This window comes from Protopterus annectens, chromosome 8.part0 (assembly GCF_019279795.1).
Source record: "Protopterus annectens isolate FY-2018-M chromosome 8.part0, PAN1.0, whole genome shotgun sequence".
Classification (NCBI taxonomy): Eukaryota; Metazoa; Chordata; order Ceratodontiformes; family Protopteridae; genus Protopterus; species Protopterus annectens.
Genome location: NC_056741.1, coordinates 596,659,459 through 596,680,005, shown reverse-complemented (window position 1 = coordinate 596,680,005; position 20,547 = coordinate 596,659,459). Strand labels below are relative to the sequence as shown.

The 20,547-nt window shown below is 41.9% G+C and overlaps 1 protein-coding gene across 1 annotated transcript in view; it reads left to right on the top strand.

Moving 5' to 3' along the window:
• HUWE1 (HECT, UBA and WWE domain containing E3 ubiquitin protein ligase 1) overlaps positions 1 to 20,547 on the top strand; it is a gene marked incomplete in the record, with an annotated part of 5,008,559 nt that overhangs the window by 717,325 nt on the left and 4,270,687 nt on the right. Inside the window, 2 exon segments of the mRNA XM_044079288.1 lie at positions 11,839 to 11,901; positions 12,312 to 12,389. Of these exon segments, the coding sequence (XP_043935223.1) occupies positions 11,839 to 11,901; positions 12,312 to 12,389 (141 nt within the window).

Sequence of the window (20,547 nt, the reverse complement as noted above, 5' to 3'; positions counted from 1 at the left end):
CTTAGCATAACCCGATCAATAGTAATTTGACTAAAGCATTCACACTGTAAAAAAAATGTGCTCTTGGATGTAATCCTTCACCATTTAAATACTGACTTAAGATTTCCTCAAGTATTGCATCTAAGTTGTAATTAATAAAATTGTCAATTCCGTTACATTGTAATTAGCTACTGAGTCCAGCTCACATTACGGATTGGCTAATTCCTTCACCTAATTTAAATACATGTACTATTTAAGTGACTTTCCTTGGCAGAGTATTTCATTCTTAAGCTCTGTACATCAATAAAGATTGAAAGTGCAAAATACCGAAGTTACGCTCCTTGTCTTTGTCCTTCACTAGATGCTCAGGAAGTTCTTTTACTTAATATTTTTTTCTACTTCTATCTGTCCTGTTCAGTTTTATATATATATGTGTGTGGAGAGATTTAGAGGGAGAGATTTAGAGGGAGAGATTTAGAGGGAGAGATTTAGAGGGAGAGATTTAGAGGGAGAGATTTAGAGGGAGAGATTTAGAGGGAGAGATTTAGAGGAGAGATTTAGAGGAGAGATTTAGAGGAGAGATTTAGAGGAGAGATTTAGAGGGAGAGATTTAGAGGGAGAGATTTAGAGGAGAGATTTAGAGGAGAGATTTAGAGGAGAGATTTAGGGAGAGATTTAGGGGAGAGATTTAGGGAGAGATTTAGGGAGAGATTTAGGGGAGAGATTTAGGGGAGAGATTTAGAGAGATTTAGGGAGAGATTTAGGAGAGATTTAGGGGAGAGATTTAGGGAGAGATTTAGGGGAGAGATTTAGGGGAGAGATTTAGGGGAGAGATTTAGGGGAGAGATTTAGAGGGAGAGATTTAGGGGAGAGATTTAGAGGGAGAGATTTAGAGGGAGAGATTTAGAGGGAGAGATTTAGAGGGAGAGATTTAGAGGGAGAGATTTAGAGGGAGAGATTTAGAGGGAGAGATTTAGAGGGAGAGATTTAGAGGGAGAGATTTAGAGGGAGAGATTTAGAGGGAGAGATTTAGAGGGAGAGATTGAGTGGTTTACTTGTGTAGATCTAGATATCTAGTTATGTACATGTATACATGTGTGCGTGTGACGCACATAAATGCACACCTGATGCTAGCTGTAGTTTTTGTTCTGTTTTAGTGATCTCTTTCCATTTACTGATTTACATGGAGAAATGTTTTAAGTGTAATTGTAAAATCTCATCCCTGGGAATCCATGATTTATATGTGGTGTGCCTGGGGCTGTGGAGCTTATTGATGCCAACTGCAATATTCATCATGACTTCTGACTTGGATCCCTTGCAGAATGCTTCAGTAAGCTAATTTTAAAGGGATTTCTTCCACCAGTCAGATTACTCCATGAACAAGTCAGATAAAAGGGAAAAGATGAGAGCCTAGGAAGTGTGACTACCCTTGTTCACCCAGAAGGATCAGTCACTTCCTGTACAATCTAAACCCACAGGTCTAACTCGTGTAGATTCTGAGAGTTATTGTGGACAAGTCAGTCAAAATATTCAGCAGGCACTCCTTGGAGAGGTATCCTTTGCATTTTCTCTTCCAGTTCATCTGATACTTAAGTTTGAGATCTTCTGTAGCACTATAGTAACCGAATGGTGGATGAACAGTTTTTGAGGGTTCATCTAGAGTTGGTGTCTTCCCATTCTTTTGTTTCTGGGGTTTGAACATGTTGGCCCCTTTAACTCTTAGCTCTTTCCCTGTGCCAGTCTCTAATTGTGGTTTTAGAGCCTGTTAACCTTTTGGACCCTATCTACTTTGCACCAACAGGTATGATTACCAGAGTTCCAGCTTCCATGCATCCTGTAAGTCAACACCTGACTTTCAACATTGAGATTTTCATGACTGATTGATGCCAGGTTTTTGGCATCCTCTGTCCCATCTCTCTCGGAGATGCTCCAAGTGTTAGAATCCTCAGCCTTTGAGTCTTCAGTACATATCTCCAGTTTTGAGCTGTCTAAGTTCCCTGTGTCTGGTTGTCCATTTTCAGTGCTGCCTATGCCTGCTTTAGTGGGGTTTGTTTGTTCTGAGGTAAGAGTCCCTTTTGCCAGTGGATTCTGCTGAAGTCTTTGAGATAATGTTGAGGATGATTCCCCTTCTAAGTGAATGCTGGAGCCTCTGGTGGTAGTTGTGCCACTCGGGCACTCTTCATTCAGCTCTTCAGCTGACTTAATTCCTATGGACAGAGCAAGATAGTCTTGTACAGCATTTCCTGCAGGATCTTTGAGACTATGATCACAACTGGACATCACCAGGAAGGTGATATGTATAAAGGAAGGCATGTGTGTTCCCATCTGCAGTCACTAACATCAGAGTAATACTTGGCTTATTGAAGTCCTTTCCTGAAGGTGCCATAGTTGGAAAACATCCCCTTGAACTGTTGGAGGAAAGGATCCTTGCTTAACAGACCCACCCTGTCAAGATGAGGAAGTGCTTTTTAAGGAATACTAGTATGCGCAATTCTGCCTCTTTCATAGTTTTGTCTGCTGACTGTTTTCATAGTAGAATACTATGCTAATCCTTCTAAAGGGCTTTTAATTGTAGCCATGCTCTTTATTGAGCTGGTTTCTGCTTGTTTATACTGAGCTGGACTGAGGTAGCCTTCCCAGCTACAAGTCTGAGTTGAGGCGTCAGACTAACTAGAGGCTTTTGAGCTTTCCAAAAACCATAAGTTGCTTGTTTTTCTGCTTATTTGTACTATTTACTGCACTTTATTGCCTGCTGGCTACTTTAATACTGTGTTTACTGTGTAAACTACAGTTATACTGCATTTTCTTGCTGCACTGTGCCTGTAAAATCAAATTTTATTGCTGGCTTCACTGTACATCAAGCTTTTTGTTTCTGCTGTTTTAAGTATTTACTGGCGTTTTTCACTGTTTTAAAGCCATTTGTTCTGTCTGCTTTGGTTTTCCCACCAAGCAGTACTTTATCTGTTAACTCAACCATTCTTTAGAGCCTCCTGGCTGACTTTCGGCTGTTTAAACATTTTTTTTGTCTCAGTGCTATTTTTATGCTGCGTTAAATATTCTCTAGTATTTCCTGCTTGAAGCTAGGGTAGCTAGTAGCTGTAGCATTGTCAAGATCCAGTCTTGCTACTGCTGGAACTGTTTGTAGTGGTTTGTTTATTCTAAGCATGTTTTCCAGGCCATGTTGGATTGGAAGGTGCATGTCTGCACTTTTGTGAAAATTGTTTGATTGGTATCTGACTGGTAAATGGAGGCCAGTCTAGGGCTTGGAATAAGCATCCTCATTGGTCCTTTTGAATTTATTTTTTTCAACTTTTAGCTTCTGGTATTTAGGCCCTGCATCTGAGCAGCTTTCTGCTTGTTTGCACGTTGTGCAGCGCAGTGCACCACCACGCAGTTGTGCACCTAAGCTGGGTTAAATTCAACATATTTTGCCTTAAAACCTAGGCAGAAATATCCATTTGCTGAGCTCCTCCATGATGGTTTCTGAAAAGTCACCCCCTAGTGACAACAGTTTTCAACCTACCATTGTGGTCATTTGGACTGCCATGGTTTCTCCTTCCAACCTTGTTGACTTGGGTCTTTTGAGGTAGGGTAGCAATTGCCTCACAGACAACCATCTATTAATCGCACTGTTTAGTACAGAGTGCGAGAGATGAATTTACACCAAGAATCTGGTATCCATACTCTGACTCGAAACAGTAACATGAAGTTTGTCTACTCACCCACCAGTACATACTCGCATAATACAAGTACTCATACACATACCACTACTCATGCACATAGTACACATCAAACATGTAAATCCACGTATGCGGAGGTTCTCTTGAAAAACTTACGAACACCAGAGACCTCCACAACATAAGCCTGCTACAGTAAGTGGTATCCACAGCACCCATGATGCAGAGCAACACCAGCGTGTCAACCACGAAGCCCGTAAGGTGTAATACTCAAAAACCAAGTTTTCTTCTCATTGGAGACTCAGTAGTGAGACATACGGATGTCCCTCTCACCAGGTTGGACAAGGATAAAGTCATTGTCAGCTGCCTGTCTGGTACCAGGATTCACCAAATCACGCATATGCACTCTGGTGTCTCAGCAACAAGTACTGTCATAAGTCATTCACACCATCAGGAACTGAGACTTACCTCGCTGAACTATATGAAGAGAGACCTGGTCGAGCTGTGTCCCAGGCAGTTATGTCCTTAGCCTTGAGCAGCATACTACCCTGACCTAGAGTGATGCCACAGTAGAAACAAAAAAAGATCGAGTTCAATAATTGGCTTAGTTTTTGGTGTCCTTCAAGGGGATCTTGCTCCTGTCTGCTTGGGAAGCCATGGTCGGCAAACCTTGCTGATTTGCCCGAGTGTTTGTATGTTGCACCCCTAGGCTTTTGGCTGCTGGCAGTGGCTCTTGCCTCCTCCGTAGTGCCTTTTTAGGCAAGGTTTCAAACATCACCAACATGAAATTAAGCATTCAGAACAAGTGTCTTGCTGTTATATACTAGTAGCTTAAACCAGAAACTGCACTCCCTGATAGCACTTCTATCACTAGAAGATGTAGATGTCTGTGTAGTCACAAACTTGGTTTAATCAGACTACCCTGGCTCTGCAAGGCTACAATGCCTTCCACATCTTTAGGCTGCAAAATGAATGTGTGAAAACCAAACTAAGCAGTGTTTCAGTCTATTAGAGAAATTCACCTCACATCTAGTTAGACTGGGATTACTCCATGGAGGTACTCTAGGCCGAGGTTACTGTGGGTGAGATGCCATTCAAGACCTTGCCAGTTTATAGATCCCCTTCCATGGGTCACTGCACCCACATAGCCTACTTAATCAGAAGACAATTGAAATTTTACTGAACACACTGTTGGGGATTTCAATTATCCCACCGTCAATTGGGAAATCTCCTCTAGCCAAACCTGCTAGCACAAAAGTTCATTGACTTAGGTTCATAGGTTCATACTAGGCTATCTGCCCGAGGGCATTTACAAGCCTAGCCCATAGTTTTGTGGCTTACGCCACCCCTTTAGTATGGGGAACTATACCCATTATTTTGCTGTGCCTCTGTCGAGCAGTGACACTGAGGTAATCCCTGGGGTATATCTGCGATCTCCCATCCATTGGTTAAGATTTCTCTTGAACAAGGCCAGCGAGGTGCTCTGCCTCACATATACCGGGATTTTATTCCACAGCATAGGGAGTCTTTGGGTGATGAATCTATCCCTCCAGCACGTCCTATTAATAGCCATGTCGAGGTTTAAGTCTCTCGCCCTTGTGGCTCTGATGGATCTAGATTTTTTGAGGTGAAGCATATTCATCAAATCTGGGTTTGACATGGCCTTGTATGTTAGGCAAAGGTCACCTCTTCGTGAATTAAAATGCCCTAGAGCAAATTGTCCATACCCTGACAAGAGGAATTAACATATATCTGGCCTTTGCCAGCATGTCAAACAGATGCACTGTTACAACTGTTGGACCCTCATTTTAAAACTGACCACAAGTCCATCACCTTTGAACTGACTAACACCAGAAATGTCAGATGGTAATAAACTAAAAAACTTCAGGGCAAAACTGCACCCTCCTAGATGAAGGTGTAAATGCATACCAATCCCCACCCCAAGCTGAAAGTGGTACCTACGCCTAAGCTTACACTAAAGCACTGTACAGTCATTTGCATTTGTGTATTAAGTCAGATGTACCAGATAGAATCAAAGCCAGAGCCCCCAAATATCAAGCTGCCTGGTGGACTTCCAGCATCAACAGACTCTACAGTAAACACAAGCTGCTGTCCAAGGAAACAGGCAAGGACCCGACAATGGTAAAGCACCATTCTCAGCCTTAACAGGCAAATAAGAGAACTTGTGAAATCCTCCAAGAGCTCCTTTTGAGAGAAACCAAGGATAACCATTACCCTAGCCTAAAGGGTAGGATCCAAGCATGTGCGGAACTGGTGGCCAACATATCTCCTACACTGACACCACTGAGATAGCAAACCTGCTAGTGGATAGGTTTGGTAAAAATGTCACTCCCTTATTCCCTCCTAACTTACAATAAACACTTCCCCTTATATATGTGAAGAGTAGGTCCTCAAAGCCCTCTCCAAGGCACAGTACATAGCCTCTGTGGGACCAGTTGACTTCCCAGGCTATCTGAACAGGCTAAAATATGAAGTAGCACCACCAAGTAGTACCCTTTTCAGTCATGGCCTTAACCACAGGCTTTGTTCCTGCGGAATGGAGAACAGCTACAGTTTTGTTAGGCGACCTTTGTGGAGGGAAATCAGACCTGGGGAATTATAGACCCATAAGCCTAATCAGCCTTATCTGCAAGGCCATTGAATGTATCGTTATGGACCTCATTAATAGACATAGGTGACCTCCAAACCCTGGATCCTATCTAATTTGTCTTCATGAAAGGCAGATCCTCCTTGATCAATCTGGTGTATTTCTTTTAAAGTGTGACAGGCCATTGATGAGGGCAGATCTGTGCAAATAACATTCATCGACTTGGCATAGGCTTTCAACACAATCCTGCTTTCAGGCATTCCATATAACTTGGCAAACTGGATGTAAACCCTCCATTGTAAGATGAGTTGCTAGCTCTCATTGGACACACTATCAGAGTGAGTGACTCCATCAGCTTAGCAGCCCTGTTACCAGCAGGGTGCCACAGGGTCAGTGCTGGCCTCCTACTTTTTGGTATATACTTCTCAGATGTTCAGGTCAAAACTAAAGGGTTGTGGCTGACCAACTTTGCAGACCACTACATAACAGCAAACTAGTTGCAGTCCTTGAATCCCAAAATTGTCAGTATACTCCAGGATGGTCTCACATAGACCAACGACTGGTATTGGTCACAATCCGAACTGAATGCAAAGAAATGTAAGAATGCAAAGAAATGCATCATTCCCTTCTGCACAAACTTTGTCCCCTTCACACTATCATATCAGTAACCGTACCCCAAGTACCCATGAAAGTGGGTAAGGGTCCTGGTATCACAGGTTAACCGTGATCTTAACTTAGACTGCAATGTGCCTACCGTTGTAAGGAAAGCTTTCCACGTAGCTCACTTGATTAGTGAAGGCATCGCCTCAAACGCAAAATAAGTTATAATCCCTCTGTACTCTGCAGTTATCTTGCACATAACTATATGTATAATGCCCCATTCTGCTACATACCGTGCTAAGCATCTGTAGCAGGTAGGCCTCTGAGGTTTCTAACAAAGATTATCAATTATTTATTTATTTATTTATTTTATTTTACATTTGTTGACCGGGCTAGTCCAGCTGGATTATTGTCCATTTTCAGTGGAGGCCCGGGGAGAAAAGCTCCACAGCTTAAAGCAAGGTTATACAAAATAAACATATGAAGAAAACACTAATGTCACAGGTAATGAGCAAAATACAGATATATTAGTCTAGGTCAGGTAATAAAAACAAATACCATCTATGTAATGAGAATGGCATTAAAATACTTTCAGTACAAATAAAGGAGGATGAGAGTATTACGTGGTTTAAAATGTATATACATAAACATCGTTTGTACTTTTTTTTTTTTTTTTTCATACGAGAGCAATAGTACAGTAAAGTCATTTGTGATCGGAGAGAAAGATTGCAATGTAGCATAGGGAAATATGATAGTAGACAGAAGAAAGTAGGTTAGTCAGGATTGGTACAAGAGCAGAGCCAGTAGTTCAGATGTTTGTTTTTTAAAGAGATGTAGAGAAGCTAGAGAGGAGATATGTGATGGGAGGTTGTTCCATATTTTGCCTACTGAGTTGGAGAAAAGACAGTTACCTGCAGAATTTGTAATTCTAGTAGTGTTAGCTTGTAGCTTTTCGACAGAGCGCAGCTGTTTCAAGTTATTGTAGGGCGTCAAGAGGTTGTTAAGAGCAGGTGTTTTTAATGGTTGATATCAAAGGCCTCCAGCATGTGCCTTACATGGATGTACTAAATTCTCACTATACTCCATATATTAGCCTTTTTAGGGGAGACTTGTACTTGGCCTACAGAGTAACCCAAGACCCAAACCTAATTAACTTATTGCATATCTGTAAATCAAATGGGTCTAAGACTTACCACTTCCAGGGACCTAAATGTGGCATGCGACTTAAATGGGATATGCTAGAGGGAAGAGGAACTAGGATGAGTGGATGGGGGTACTATAAATTCTTACTGGGGATGGCACCTGCAACACTTCTGGACATGGGCAGTTATCACTGGACATGTGCAGTTATCACTAAATGCGGTCTTGGGTATTGACTAGTACCTCTGCGCTATTACATTAGGTTGAAACAGCTAGTCTTAAAATGCTCTCCGGGTTGATAGTCTAGTAGTCTCCTGTGATCCTGTAATAGTTAATGGTGTCCTAGGTTTTTTTGGAATATGTATTTGACTGCCTTAGGCATGAATGGTCAGATTTACAAGCATCCTCCCTGTAATATACATGGGTGCCAGACTATAGATAGACTTGCAGATCTTGTATTCTGCTGTTGAAGTAGTAATTACATGAGGGAGAGTGCCTGCCAAGTTACCCGACGGCCAGTATACAAAAGCCTTTAGTGCCAAGGGTTCTGTCATGTGTAGGCTGCTGTTGGACGTAGGCCATAAAAGCGATGCACGCGCACACCTTCCTCAGAATTTCTTTGCCTCCAGACAGAGTGGGTCTTCTGTACATAGTCAGTTCACCGAAGATATTTCAGTATCTGTACCTAGATATGTGACCCATTGGGGAATCCTTTTATTCTTTTTTGGCTGTGTATGGGGTTTGTCATCCAAGAAGGGCAAATGCCAATGTGGATGTCAGATTCCACGTGAGGTCAACCACCAAGAGTTGCTTTTTCTGGCCTGGGCTTTCTCACTAGCATAAGGCTTGCCCTATTTACCAATTCTTCTCAAAACATTTAGTCTGAATTTTCTTTCCATTTGTTTAGAAAGTCAGCATTTAAAGCTTCACTAAAGTATGTAGGGTCCCTCAGGCTTTGAGGCAGAGCTGTTGGGGAAGCGGAAAGCCAGAAACCCAGGCTAGAAGCTTCAACTGCATCTGCAGTGCCAGATGCGTTTCCTGAGGCTATCGCTAGTCGTGAGATACAATCAGGGCTGTTGGCCAATCCACAGGCCAAACCTGTAATGGAGGTTGCCTTGGATTAGGATATTGGCACATCCTTGAAGGTAGCACAAACATCTGGATCAGACATCCAAGGGAAACCCAAACTTGGGTCTTAAGTCAGGGGATCTTGACCATTCTAGCTATGGAGGGAGTGGGTTCAGATATAATCAAGTGTAGGCTTATGTCCAGCTCATCATACTTTCCATAGAGTTATTGCTAGAAAAACTAAACAAAAGGTTAAGCATGTTTTTCCACCATCTGATCATGAAATGGATTGGCAGGCTTTTCCTCAGCATTTTTAGTGCTTTTATGTCCCTTAGACCTCCTTTAGCGGTACTGTACCTACCTCCTGCTGGACTGCTTCACCTAAGAGGGTAAGGGAAGAAACCTCTTCTGAAGAGGGACAATCTGATGAGTCACTGTCGTATTCAACACAGGCCCCCTCCCCACTAGATTATGCTTCCCAAGAGTAAGACTAATGTGACTGATCAGAGGAAATTTCCTTTAGTGACAACTTGACCAAGATGCAGGAACATTTCAAGTGGGAAAGCACTGAAATGTCAGATGTTCAAAAATGCTACTCTGACTTAGTGCAGGTGGACACGCCTTGTCTTCAGCTGTCCCTGTCCTCCTTGCATCCTTTGATATATTTGCATATTCAAGTAAAACTCCAGATTAACAGCCTCCTGTACCTAAATAAAGGCATTTTACAAAGGTGCCTGCAGACTAGTTTCTTCAAAGCACCCTCAAGTGACCCATCGGTCATCACTGTGGCTTCAGACAAACCCTCTAGGCTGCTTCCTTTTGATAAAGACAGCAGATACTTGGAGAGACTAGGGCAAAAAGTGTACAAGTTCTCCACCTTTGACTTTACGAACTACCAAACCCATATGAGAAAATACTCTAGCTTTTGTTACAATTATCTAAAATCATTTCAGATTTCCCTGATTTCAGTTTTTCCTGATTTCTGAGAATAAATCTCTTGCTACGTCCTCGTATGCAACCTTTTGGGTCACCTGCCACTTAGTTAAATGTAGCTATGATGCTGCAGAGGCTTTCATTTGGGCAGCTGCTTCAGGATCTGTCTGTGGAAGATTTGCATGGTTAAGACCACAACCCTTACCAGAAAGTATCCAATCCAAATTGATGGATGCTCCTTTGGACAATTGAGCCTTTTTTGGCCTTGTGGCTGCTGACCCTGTTTAAAACTTTGCAGGAGAAGGTGTCTCCTGTCCAAAAATTCCAGAGATTGCCCTTTTAAGATGGTCTGTTAGACCATCCAGGCCACCTTAATCTAAGGCAAATAAGTGTTTAAAGAGCACAATCATTTAGGACTCTGGTCCCACCACAAAAATAGCCCTTTCCAGAGAGGCCAGACTCAGTTTGACTATTTGGACCCTTCCCAATCCCTTCCCTTTGTCTTTCTCTTTCAAGTCCATCTTCGGAAAACATTGCTGAAGATACTTGGGTGCTTCTCCGCATAGAAAACCAATGCTTAATGGTTTGGGAGTCTATACCTCCTTTTGGGGGCATGCGCCAGCCACCCAAAGAACAACTTCCACTGTTTCCACAGGTGTTGCAAAACCTGCTGGATCAAGGCACTATTCAGCCTGTCCCTGTTATCAGAGGCAAGGGATTTTATTCCAGGATGTTTCTAGTTCCAAGGAAAGAAGGCCCCTAGAAGACCCATTTTAGATTTCTCCTTCCTCAGTCTCTAGCCAGACATTTTAAATGCTATTTCTCAATGTAGTTTGAGCAGCAAGTCTACTCCTAAGGGTCTTTGATACAAGGACCTTATTGATCTGGCAAGGTGTGTGGTCTTGGTTTAGGCCTAGACAGAAAAAACAGAGCTCATGTGAGTCTTTACGTGGAATCTTATCTTCTACACTGACACTTGCCCATTCTACCTGACAACCCACAAAAACACAGTAGCAAGAAAAGTTAACAAAAAAAACCCTATGGGGTAGTTTGAGTACAGACAAAGTATGAGGTCACTTTCCAGAGTGATCGACCAGAGCTGTCAGTCAAACAAGCTGCAGAAAAGTTCTGAGGTAGGTACGTGCTGACATCTGCTGTATACTCAGTTTATGGCTGTCGTATGCTGGGTGATGCAGGCCACACAGTAACCTTTATCTTAGGTGAAACAGCCAGAAGTACGAGCCAGCTGGAGGCAGACTCACTCTTGTAATGGGTACTGTAGCATATAGAAGAGAAGGACATCTAATGTTATGGTAAGATTTTATGAAACTATACTTTATTTATTGGATGCAGTTTGAATTCCTTTTTCTCTTCAGCATCAAGAGACTAGATTTGGAGAAATTAGGAGCATTATAGGTGTTAGGAGGAGTTCAAGCTATGGCAAAATTGAAGGGACTGAATTGTTACCGTCAGAGGTGACCATTAGTGCCTGTTCTGAGGAAGGCTGTAGTACAAAATGCTTTTCTTAATAAAGACAAGTTTTGCATGAAGATGCGCTTTTTGCTAAGTATTTTTAAGGAAGGTTGAAGTGTAAACTATGCTTGTGTAGAGACACTTGGTGAAAGAGGTGAGAGAAAAAAATGATTAACAAGTGATCATTAGCTGTAACAGTAATTTAGTCAGTCAGGCATGCGCCCTGCAGCCCACCTTTTTGAGCTTGTGTAACTTTTGTATAGTAATTGACTCAGTAGTGTTGCTGTTTTGCAGAATGCATATATTGCGTCTTAGAATTAGTATTATATTTTTACTAATTATCTTATTGCTTTTTGACAGAGTTGGGGTGGCAAGGAGAATGGCTTTGGCCTGGCAGAATGCTGTCGAGACCTGCAACTGTTGGTGAGTTGGATCTTGTGATTGAATGAGGTGAGCCTGTATGATCACCTGGTCTGTGTGGACACTGCATCTTCAGTGTTTCTCGTGCTATACTCAAGTTTTTTTTAAATTCATGTGCTGTTGAACATTTAATTTGCCAAGTTTTAACTGCCAAGCTCAGTAATTCAGTCTACTATAGTTCCTCCACCTCTTTGCTTATCGCAGTTGAGTTGCACAGAGGAATTTCAGGTTAGTTGCTTGCCTTTCCCAGTCCTTTGTTATGGTTAGTGGCAGTAGGAAAGCTTGACAGATTTTGGGCAGCGAGGTGAAGGGGGACTCACTAAACTGAGCTGTTTCCTAGGGCTAGGTGTTGAGTCTGTGCTGCGACTGAATTGTCTGCTGACTTTTAACATGCGACTCTGTTTTCTGCCCAGAAATACCCTCCTAGTGCAACCACACTACACTTTGAATTCTATGCAGATCCTGGCTCCGAGGTGAAAGTAGAGAAGAAGGTGAGTGGAGTATCTGTGTGATTCTGTTGGCCCTGGAAACCCCATAATGTAGTTTTGAAGAGGGTGTTAAACCCAATACAGTGGAGAGAGATTACAGCTCCATTTTTAAAAGGGATATTTTCCTGTAGAAGTGTTACTTGGCCAGGTGAGAGTGAGACCCACTTGTCAGAATCTTTATAGCTTGTTCTTGGGTTCAACAGGAGGAGACCTTAACCCACCCAACTTCCGAATACTTGTTTGACTGGCTTCAAGTTAGTGTAATTGAGTGGTACTTGCAAAGATCTGAATGGAGGCCATACTGTTAACTGTGTTGGTGTGGTTTTGACACTCTATGGTGGCAATAGCTGTGAAGCATTTGTGGTCACTCTTTTGTTAATGTTTGACAGTTAGTGCTGTTACATACTACACCTTTTGCAGCTTTATGGTTGAGCTGGTTTAACGTTTGAGTCTTGACTGTTATTTGCTACTTCCTACTTCAACTGTTTGAGTTGGGACAGCTGGCAGTGGAATTATGCAGGTGTGCATGGAATTAAGTCAGTCCCATTGAAATGTTAAGATTTTCATCAGGATTGTTGGCTGCATTGTGTTGTAACTGTGATGTAGCCAAAAGCAGATCCCAGTTCACTGGGCAAACATGAAGAGCAGTTAGGTAAACTTGCCCACAGAAAAGTCTTCCATATCATGCTCTTCATCAAAAACAAATACACTTCAAGACTGGTCAAACAGGGCAGTGCACTTGAGCTTCTTAATGTTCAAATCGCCATAGGTAAAATCCAATACCGCTTCCTTGCAAGCTGTAGGTCCCCCTTTATGACCCGGGAAACCCCTACCATGTATTTAAACTTATTAGAAACTCTTAACCATCCAACCTAATACCATATTCATGGGTGACTTTAATTACCCCACTATTAACTGGGAATCCTATAACAACATAAAGTGTACATGTGCAGAGATTACTGTATTTTGTAAACAAATGCCCTAGACCAGCTAAGTTAGTATACCAACAGGAGTGCAACCACACTGGATCTGGTCCTCACTAATGTGGGAGACTTCTACAATACTCCCTACTGTAATGCTTTCCCTGGTTGTCAGACCACAAAATGGTCTCCTTTGAAGTAAAAATAAAACCTGGACCCCAGCTAAACTCGGAATATTCAGGAACTATTCTAAGGCTAACCTCCTGCTAGTGACAACCTGGCAAAATTTCAAGCCCCTATACACCCTGAGAACACTTCTGCCTATGCAGAACTGTTCACAGAAACCCAGTACAAACATGTAAATGGCTGCATAGAGGCAGCTGTACCTGCCAGGATCAAGTGCAGAACTAATTCAATAAAACAAGCCACTCTGGAATCCTAAAATCAATCGGATGTATAACAGGAGGAAGAAAATCTTGGCAAAAATTAGGAGGTGCAGCACCCAGAGGGATAAAAGCACTCATCAAACTGAACAAGCTCGGAGGACAAAGTCTACCAAAGCCAAATTTGAGGTGAGGTTGGTCTCCCAGGCCAAGAACAACCACAATATTCTTTAGCTATGTCCGCAACCTCAAAGGCAACATACAGTTGTGTGCAGAGTGCATTGTAAATGGAGCCACCTATACTGAACCAGAAGATATAGCGAACCTCCTGGCTGAACAGTTCCGCTCCAACTTTCCTCCTCTCTCCCCCTCAACCATCCCTCAGGAAATGTCATCAAATGTAACTTCCCCCTACTGTCACTAGGGAACAGATCCTTAATGCTCTCTCCAAGACCAAGAACACTGCATCAGTGGGCCCAGACAATATCCCAGGATGCCATCTAAAAGCATGAAACGTGACCTATCAAGGCATCCTGAATTTATTTAACTGTAGCCTCCGAATAGACTTTGTGCCTCATAAATGGCGAAAGGCAACAGTCATCCCTCTGCACAAAGGTGGGACAACTAAAGACCCAAAAGTCTCAGTCTATGTAAAGCTATGGAAAGAGTCGTCATGGAGATCAATAGAGATAAGTAAACCTCCAGACAACTGGACCCAACACAGTTTGGTTTCGTCTAGGGCAGATCATGTCTACTCAACCTGGTGGACTACTTTGAGAAGGTCACCGAAGTAGTGGATAATTGCTGAATTATTCACACTGCCTACCTTAACCTGGCCAAGGCATTTGACACAATACCCCACTCTGGCATTGACTAACTCAAGAGGTTAGGTACAAACCTGTATGTCACCCAGTGGATAGCCAACTGGCTCACAGGACCCAGGAAGTTAGAATTGGGGAGTCCACCTCTACAAAGAGCCTAGTTGCAAGTGGATTCCCTCTGGGATCAGTCCTGGACCGCCTCTTTTTGGTACTGAGAAGTCAAGACCAATGTCAGTGGTCTGTGGCTGACTAAATTTACAGATTGCAAATTAGGAGCTGTCATTGAATCTCACACTGACACAAATATCCTCTAGGAGGGGCTGACACAGACATAAGTGATGTCAGAGCCATGGACTAAAACTAAATGCCAAGAAGTGCATTATATCTTTTGGGAAGTCACCCATCCCTGATTATCTTATTAACAGTACACCCCTTAGAGTTGACCCAGTAGTCAGGGACTTGAGGACACATGCATAGTAATCTAGCCTTTGATGGTCATGTCTGCAGTAGTGAGGAGTTCATTATATATTGCACAACTTATAAACAAAAGTGTGGCATCTAAGTCCAAGGAAGCCATTGTTCCACTGTATTTGCCCTTCATCAGACCTATCATTAAGTACAGTGCACCCTTTGATATGTACCTAACCAGGCATATCCAACAACTGGAACGTCCACAGAGGTTCCACACTAAAAGAATACAGGGTGTAAGTAATATGTCCTGTGCAGACTGTTTCAAGGCCCTATCCCCTGTATTCGATCTCCCAGAAGCCTTTGAGGGAAGATCTGTGCCTGGCATACAGGGCATTCAGACCCCACATATCCACAAAGCAAACAGTACCAGACTTACCTGTTTTAAAGACTTGAACTTTGCCTGTGATAATAAATAGGACCTGCTGGAGAGACAAGTATGTATCCCAGAGGCTACCCTCTCCATAGAACAGGCTCCCCATCCATGTAGTTCCTCCCTTACACAATTCAAGTGCAGTTTGGACAATTGGATGGGAAACCAGAAATTCATCTTTGGTTTGGCACCTAAGTCTCTAATGCAAACAGGTAACCTGTAATTGGTTAATCTCCCAGGCCCATGCTTACACTTTTCAAGGGCATCAGAACTTGTCTGAGGTTTGGGATGCATGGCTAGGCTTAAAAAAGGCCTTTGTGGTAGTTAGTCTTGTAAACACCTATGAACTATCTCTAAAGGAGATCATAACTCTCAGCATATTGTTATATTTTTTGCACTACTGAAATCCGTGCCTATACCTTTTAGGAGCCTGTTGGTTGTCTGAGTTTTAAGTACCTCTTTTTCTTACTGTCCTTTGCATTATTCTGCTTCAGCCTGCTGTACATGAGCTGCAAAGGCTCCCTCAGTCTACTTTTTCTGTTTCCTGTGCATTTAATATGCCAGGATGGGTAATGCTCCTAAAAAAACTTCAGTACTTTTGAGGAAGAGATTCACCAAAGAATTACCATTTGTCTGTAGACAAAGGAGCATGGTTGGTTGAGAATTTTGTGCAACGTTGAGCAGGCAAACATTGCTTAGGAGACTGGAACTTTGAAGGTCTCTGTCAAATCTTGCAAGTAAGTAGATGTCGTCCAAGGGGGGGATACCGCCTTACAAATAGGTAAGCAATCCTGCTGTGCCAGGTTATCCTGTGAGGCTAGCACTGAAAAAAATGGAGGAGGAAGACTAAGGTGTGGAAAAGGTTGAATAGAGTGCATAAGCACTTTGTAACCCAGCAAACCTTGTTGGTGACTGTCTTTTTTTACCCCCATTAGTGATAAAACTTGGGCAAGTCAGGGTTCATATTAGTGTTTCCTCTCTAATTGTTAGAGCACCACAGCTGGATACTGATCTTCAGGTATTTCAAGCCATTTGACGAGGGATCCCTTCATGTGTAGCAGCTAGCATTACACCAGTTTTGGATGTTTCAGCAAGTGGATCACTACTACTGTAGACAAAGTTCAGCCTGTGCTCTTTAACTAAATCATTCACTCAGATGTCCTACATTGTGATGCCACACCCCAACAGATGCGCGCACACACTTCTGTGTATTGCTTTGATCTTGTAAGACTTTGTGGAAGAATAGTTTTGGAGTGTTGCCAAGGATTGCTTCTGCTGTGGCTTTCACACCACCTCCACGTCTGGGATGACACCCAGAAAAAAATGTTAAGGGTTCGTAGTTACCCCTGAGAGCAAGAAGGGGATCTTGTGTGTTCAGACAATATAGTCATCTTTAGACTGCATTACTCACGTTGACTGTCTTGTCATCCTGCCAAATGGTGTTTTATGGAAAAAGTTAAATTATGAATGTTTTAAAAGGAGATAGTTTGGGGAGCTCTCTTCCTCATGGGAGTTGAGTGTAGAGAATTGAACAGTGTACAACTTCACTTTACTGTTAATTACTGTAGACATTGAGAAGCTTGCTTTAGAACCTGCCCCCCAAACAAGTACAGAATTTGACACTGGGGATCTGCCAGTTTAAGAATTATGTGCAAGTCCTGCAAGTTATTTGAAGCTGCAAGATGGACCAAAATTGTCAGGCTAAATTAAACCCTTTCCAGTGAAAGGTTATGATGGCTACATTTGTAGAAAAAGTACACTGCTGTCACTGATGTAAGCAGTCACCTGTGACCCACATAGTCTAGCATCAAGAAGATGTTGTCAAACAGATACAGGATGTAGCTGCAGGACAGTTGGAATGACTCTAGTATGGTGGGCTGACTGCACTGGAGGTGTAGTCAGACCATGCAGTATGGATTAGTCAGTTAAGATAAGACTGCTGCACAGCGCTCTGCATGCATGTCTATGCATGCTGCTTAATAAAAATGTAAAGGGGAAGATTTTGTAGCCACACTTGGGTATGGATCTTCAAAAAGCTAGTGTATTCATGTCCCTAGAAGTAGTCACTGTCCCTTTTATGAAAGGCAGACTGCACTACTGTAAACAGTGTGGGAAATTTGAAGTAGCAGCAGAAGTCAGGGAGACAAATCTCCAGTTGACCTTCGGGCTGCTGTCATCTGTGACTACCCCTTTATTTTTGTATTTCCTTTCACAAGCCACATCTATAGGTTTTAAGAGCGATTATGGCCACAAACAAGATAGAAGTTCCTTATGTTTTTTTTGTTTTTTTTACAGCTTAGAATTTGTTTCTTCCTTTGATACCCGTCAGACTGTCTGCTGGATCCATCCTAATTTTCTAAATTTCAAGACAAATCGTCCTATTTTCAGAAAGGAGGTAGATTCAATGTTCAGTAAAAAAAGCAGTCTCTTCTGAATGTCTAAATTCTGATATTGTATGGATGTGTAGATGTTTCCGATGGTGTTACCTTAGTTAAAGATGCCTTTTTAACTGTGAATGAGTACACTTAAACCTTTCTACAAGAGACACGTGCAGTACCTGTGGTTCAGAGGAAATAGTTTGTTTCCTTTACATATTTACCTTGTGGTTTTCACGAAGTGTTTGACTGTCTTTACCCATATGAGACTGAGAACGGATCAACATGTCTATGGCATTGTTATAGATCCAGCCCTGCTCTGAGTTGCAAAGGCTCCTCAGTTCCATTGTGGACATTCTGAACTTAAGACTGTATCTGGATCCTTCCCAGGAGCAGTTTCACTTGCTGTCTGGGGCATCTAAACTTGTATTGTGCATCTTGCCTTAGATGAGAGTTAACTCGCATCCTGTTCTTGCAGTAGTCTTGAGTTAGAGCATTTTTGAAGATTTTTGAGTTCTTTTGTCTTCATTGTGGTTATTTTGAAGGAACATACAAGACAAGAATTCACTAGTTCTTTTATATTATCAAAAATCGGGGCTTGTGGCATCTTTCCTATTCCCTCCACACCATAAAGGTTGATAGACTGCCAAGTGATGAATCCACTCTTCACTCAACCAGCTTAACATGTTTATTCCACGTCTATGGTTATCTGTGGAAAGCCCATATGCTGCAGCTCAAAATGAAAAGGGGTAGCTTAAGACAGTTTTAAAGAAGCACTAAAATGTGGGTGATGGTAGTGGTCTTTTGAGCAGCATCCTTCAGATCTTTTTCAGGCCCATGTGGTCCTTTTGATAGTGACAAGACTCCACCACATCAAGTAGTACTTCACAAAGCAAGACGCATTCATATCTACCTAGTCTGCTGAAGCTGGGCTTTGTCTTGACTTCCACTTGGAAAGCAGTCTGCATGGTCAGCAAACAGAACTATATAGAATACTGTGAGTAGAGAAGTATGTCCATTCGCTTGATAGAATGTGGACATTAAGTACTTAGGAGGTAGAAGAGCAGAAGTATTTGCTCTCTCCTCATAAACTACCGGATGCAGAAGTTATGTTAAGGGTTTTTTATTTAGGCTGCTGTGATAATTTTAGCAATCCGCCTCCCAAGTGCTGAAGGAAAGACTTGACCTGTCAACTGCTATGTAGGGGAAGATAACTGTCCTTGGGGCTGATGCATGTGTTCAGAGTAGACACACTAACTTTTAATGGTCCATTGTAGGTTTTTGCCACAACAAAGAGCCTAAGTCCCACTCCATGCTCGAGGGGGGAGAAGGTAATTGCTTACATGAGTTCAGGTTAGTCTACCATAGCCACCCCTTTTCCTCTTATGTGGCCTTTGTCTTGCAAATATAAGACGGAACTATGCTATATAACTCTCATGACTAAGTGGAGCAAAGTCTGAGTTGTCATAAGAAAACTGTGCTATCCCTCAAGTTCTACAGTACTTCTCTGAACCTTGGATCAGATTCTAGCATGCTCTTGAGGCATGTCTCAGTCTCACCCTGCTTATTTTTGCTTTTACCCTGTTGTGAAGAGTTTCTTGGACAGTACTTTGTACTTCTCTTCCAGAAAGTCCTTCTCCCTAACCCTAGGATGTCAACTTTCCTTAAAGTGCAGCTGCTTGATGCTTATCCTTGAAGACACTTGAATTGTCATCTGCTCCATAAAGATCTTGGAGTTGCAGGTCTTGCATGCACAGTTTTCCACAGATTTATCGCTCAAGACATTTTGTTATGCTCTTAAATAGGCAGCTTAGGTTTTGCATTTGCAAGGTCCCAAGATTTCGGGTATTATGACAGATTGCAGAAATCAGATGTCCAGTAGGCTGAAGTTGAACAGATATATAAATACTTTAATAAAATCAGGTAAGTGCTTTCGCAATGTTTGCTTTTTCAGACCATAAAATTCACATTGAAACAAACCATTTAAAAACCATTTGGCACTCCTAATGTAAGTCATGTGATATAATCAGTGATTCAGGCCTCTTCTTTTCAAAGCGGGTTTTAGAGCTAGCACTGTTTAGCCCTGGAGACACATCTGCTCTAAAATCTAAGATCCAATGTGAAATTGTTAAATCTCGCAGTTCTTACACACGGGTTCGGAGCCGATCCTCTGCTCCTAGTCGGCCACATCACCAGCTCCGCATCTTTGAGAAAGCTCGAGGCACAGTAATATCCCATGATCCTCAGGTGCTAACCCTCAGATCTAGTTTGCCGCTAGCAGCAGATCGCATACTGAGAGGCTCGGGCCAGTATACTTTTTCTATATTTTTCATCTAGTCGAATTATAGTTAATTTTTAGTGTTTAAAATAGATTTTTTATAAGTAATATAGTATAGGAGTGTTATTGGAGTGTATTTTAGGTAGAATAGATTAATATTATACTAGTTAAGGCCTGCGATTTTTTTCTATCAGGACTGACAGTATTTTACGTAGTCCTTTGTAAATTTTTGCCTTAACTCTTTTCTTCTCTTTTTCTTATATATATATATATATATATATATATATATATATATATATATATAAATTAGTGTGCTGTGTTTTGGATGTTTCTATAATATAGTAGGTTAGAGTTAAACTGTTGGTTTATTGTTATAGACATTTAAATTTATACATTTATTTATATAGTATGTTTCTCCAAGTGTGCTGTGTTTTGTTTTGGACATGTATTATATATATTTTCAAAATGTCAGAGAAAGCCACATCAGGCTTTAAAAGATGTCAGTGCGGACAAAAGATTCCCATTACTGATGACCACTCCTCC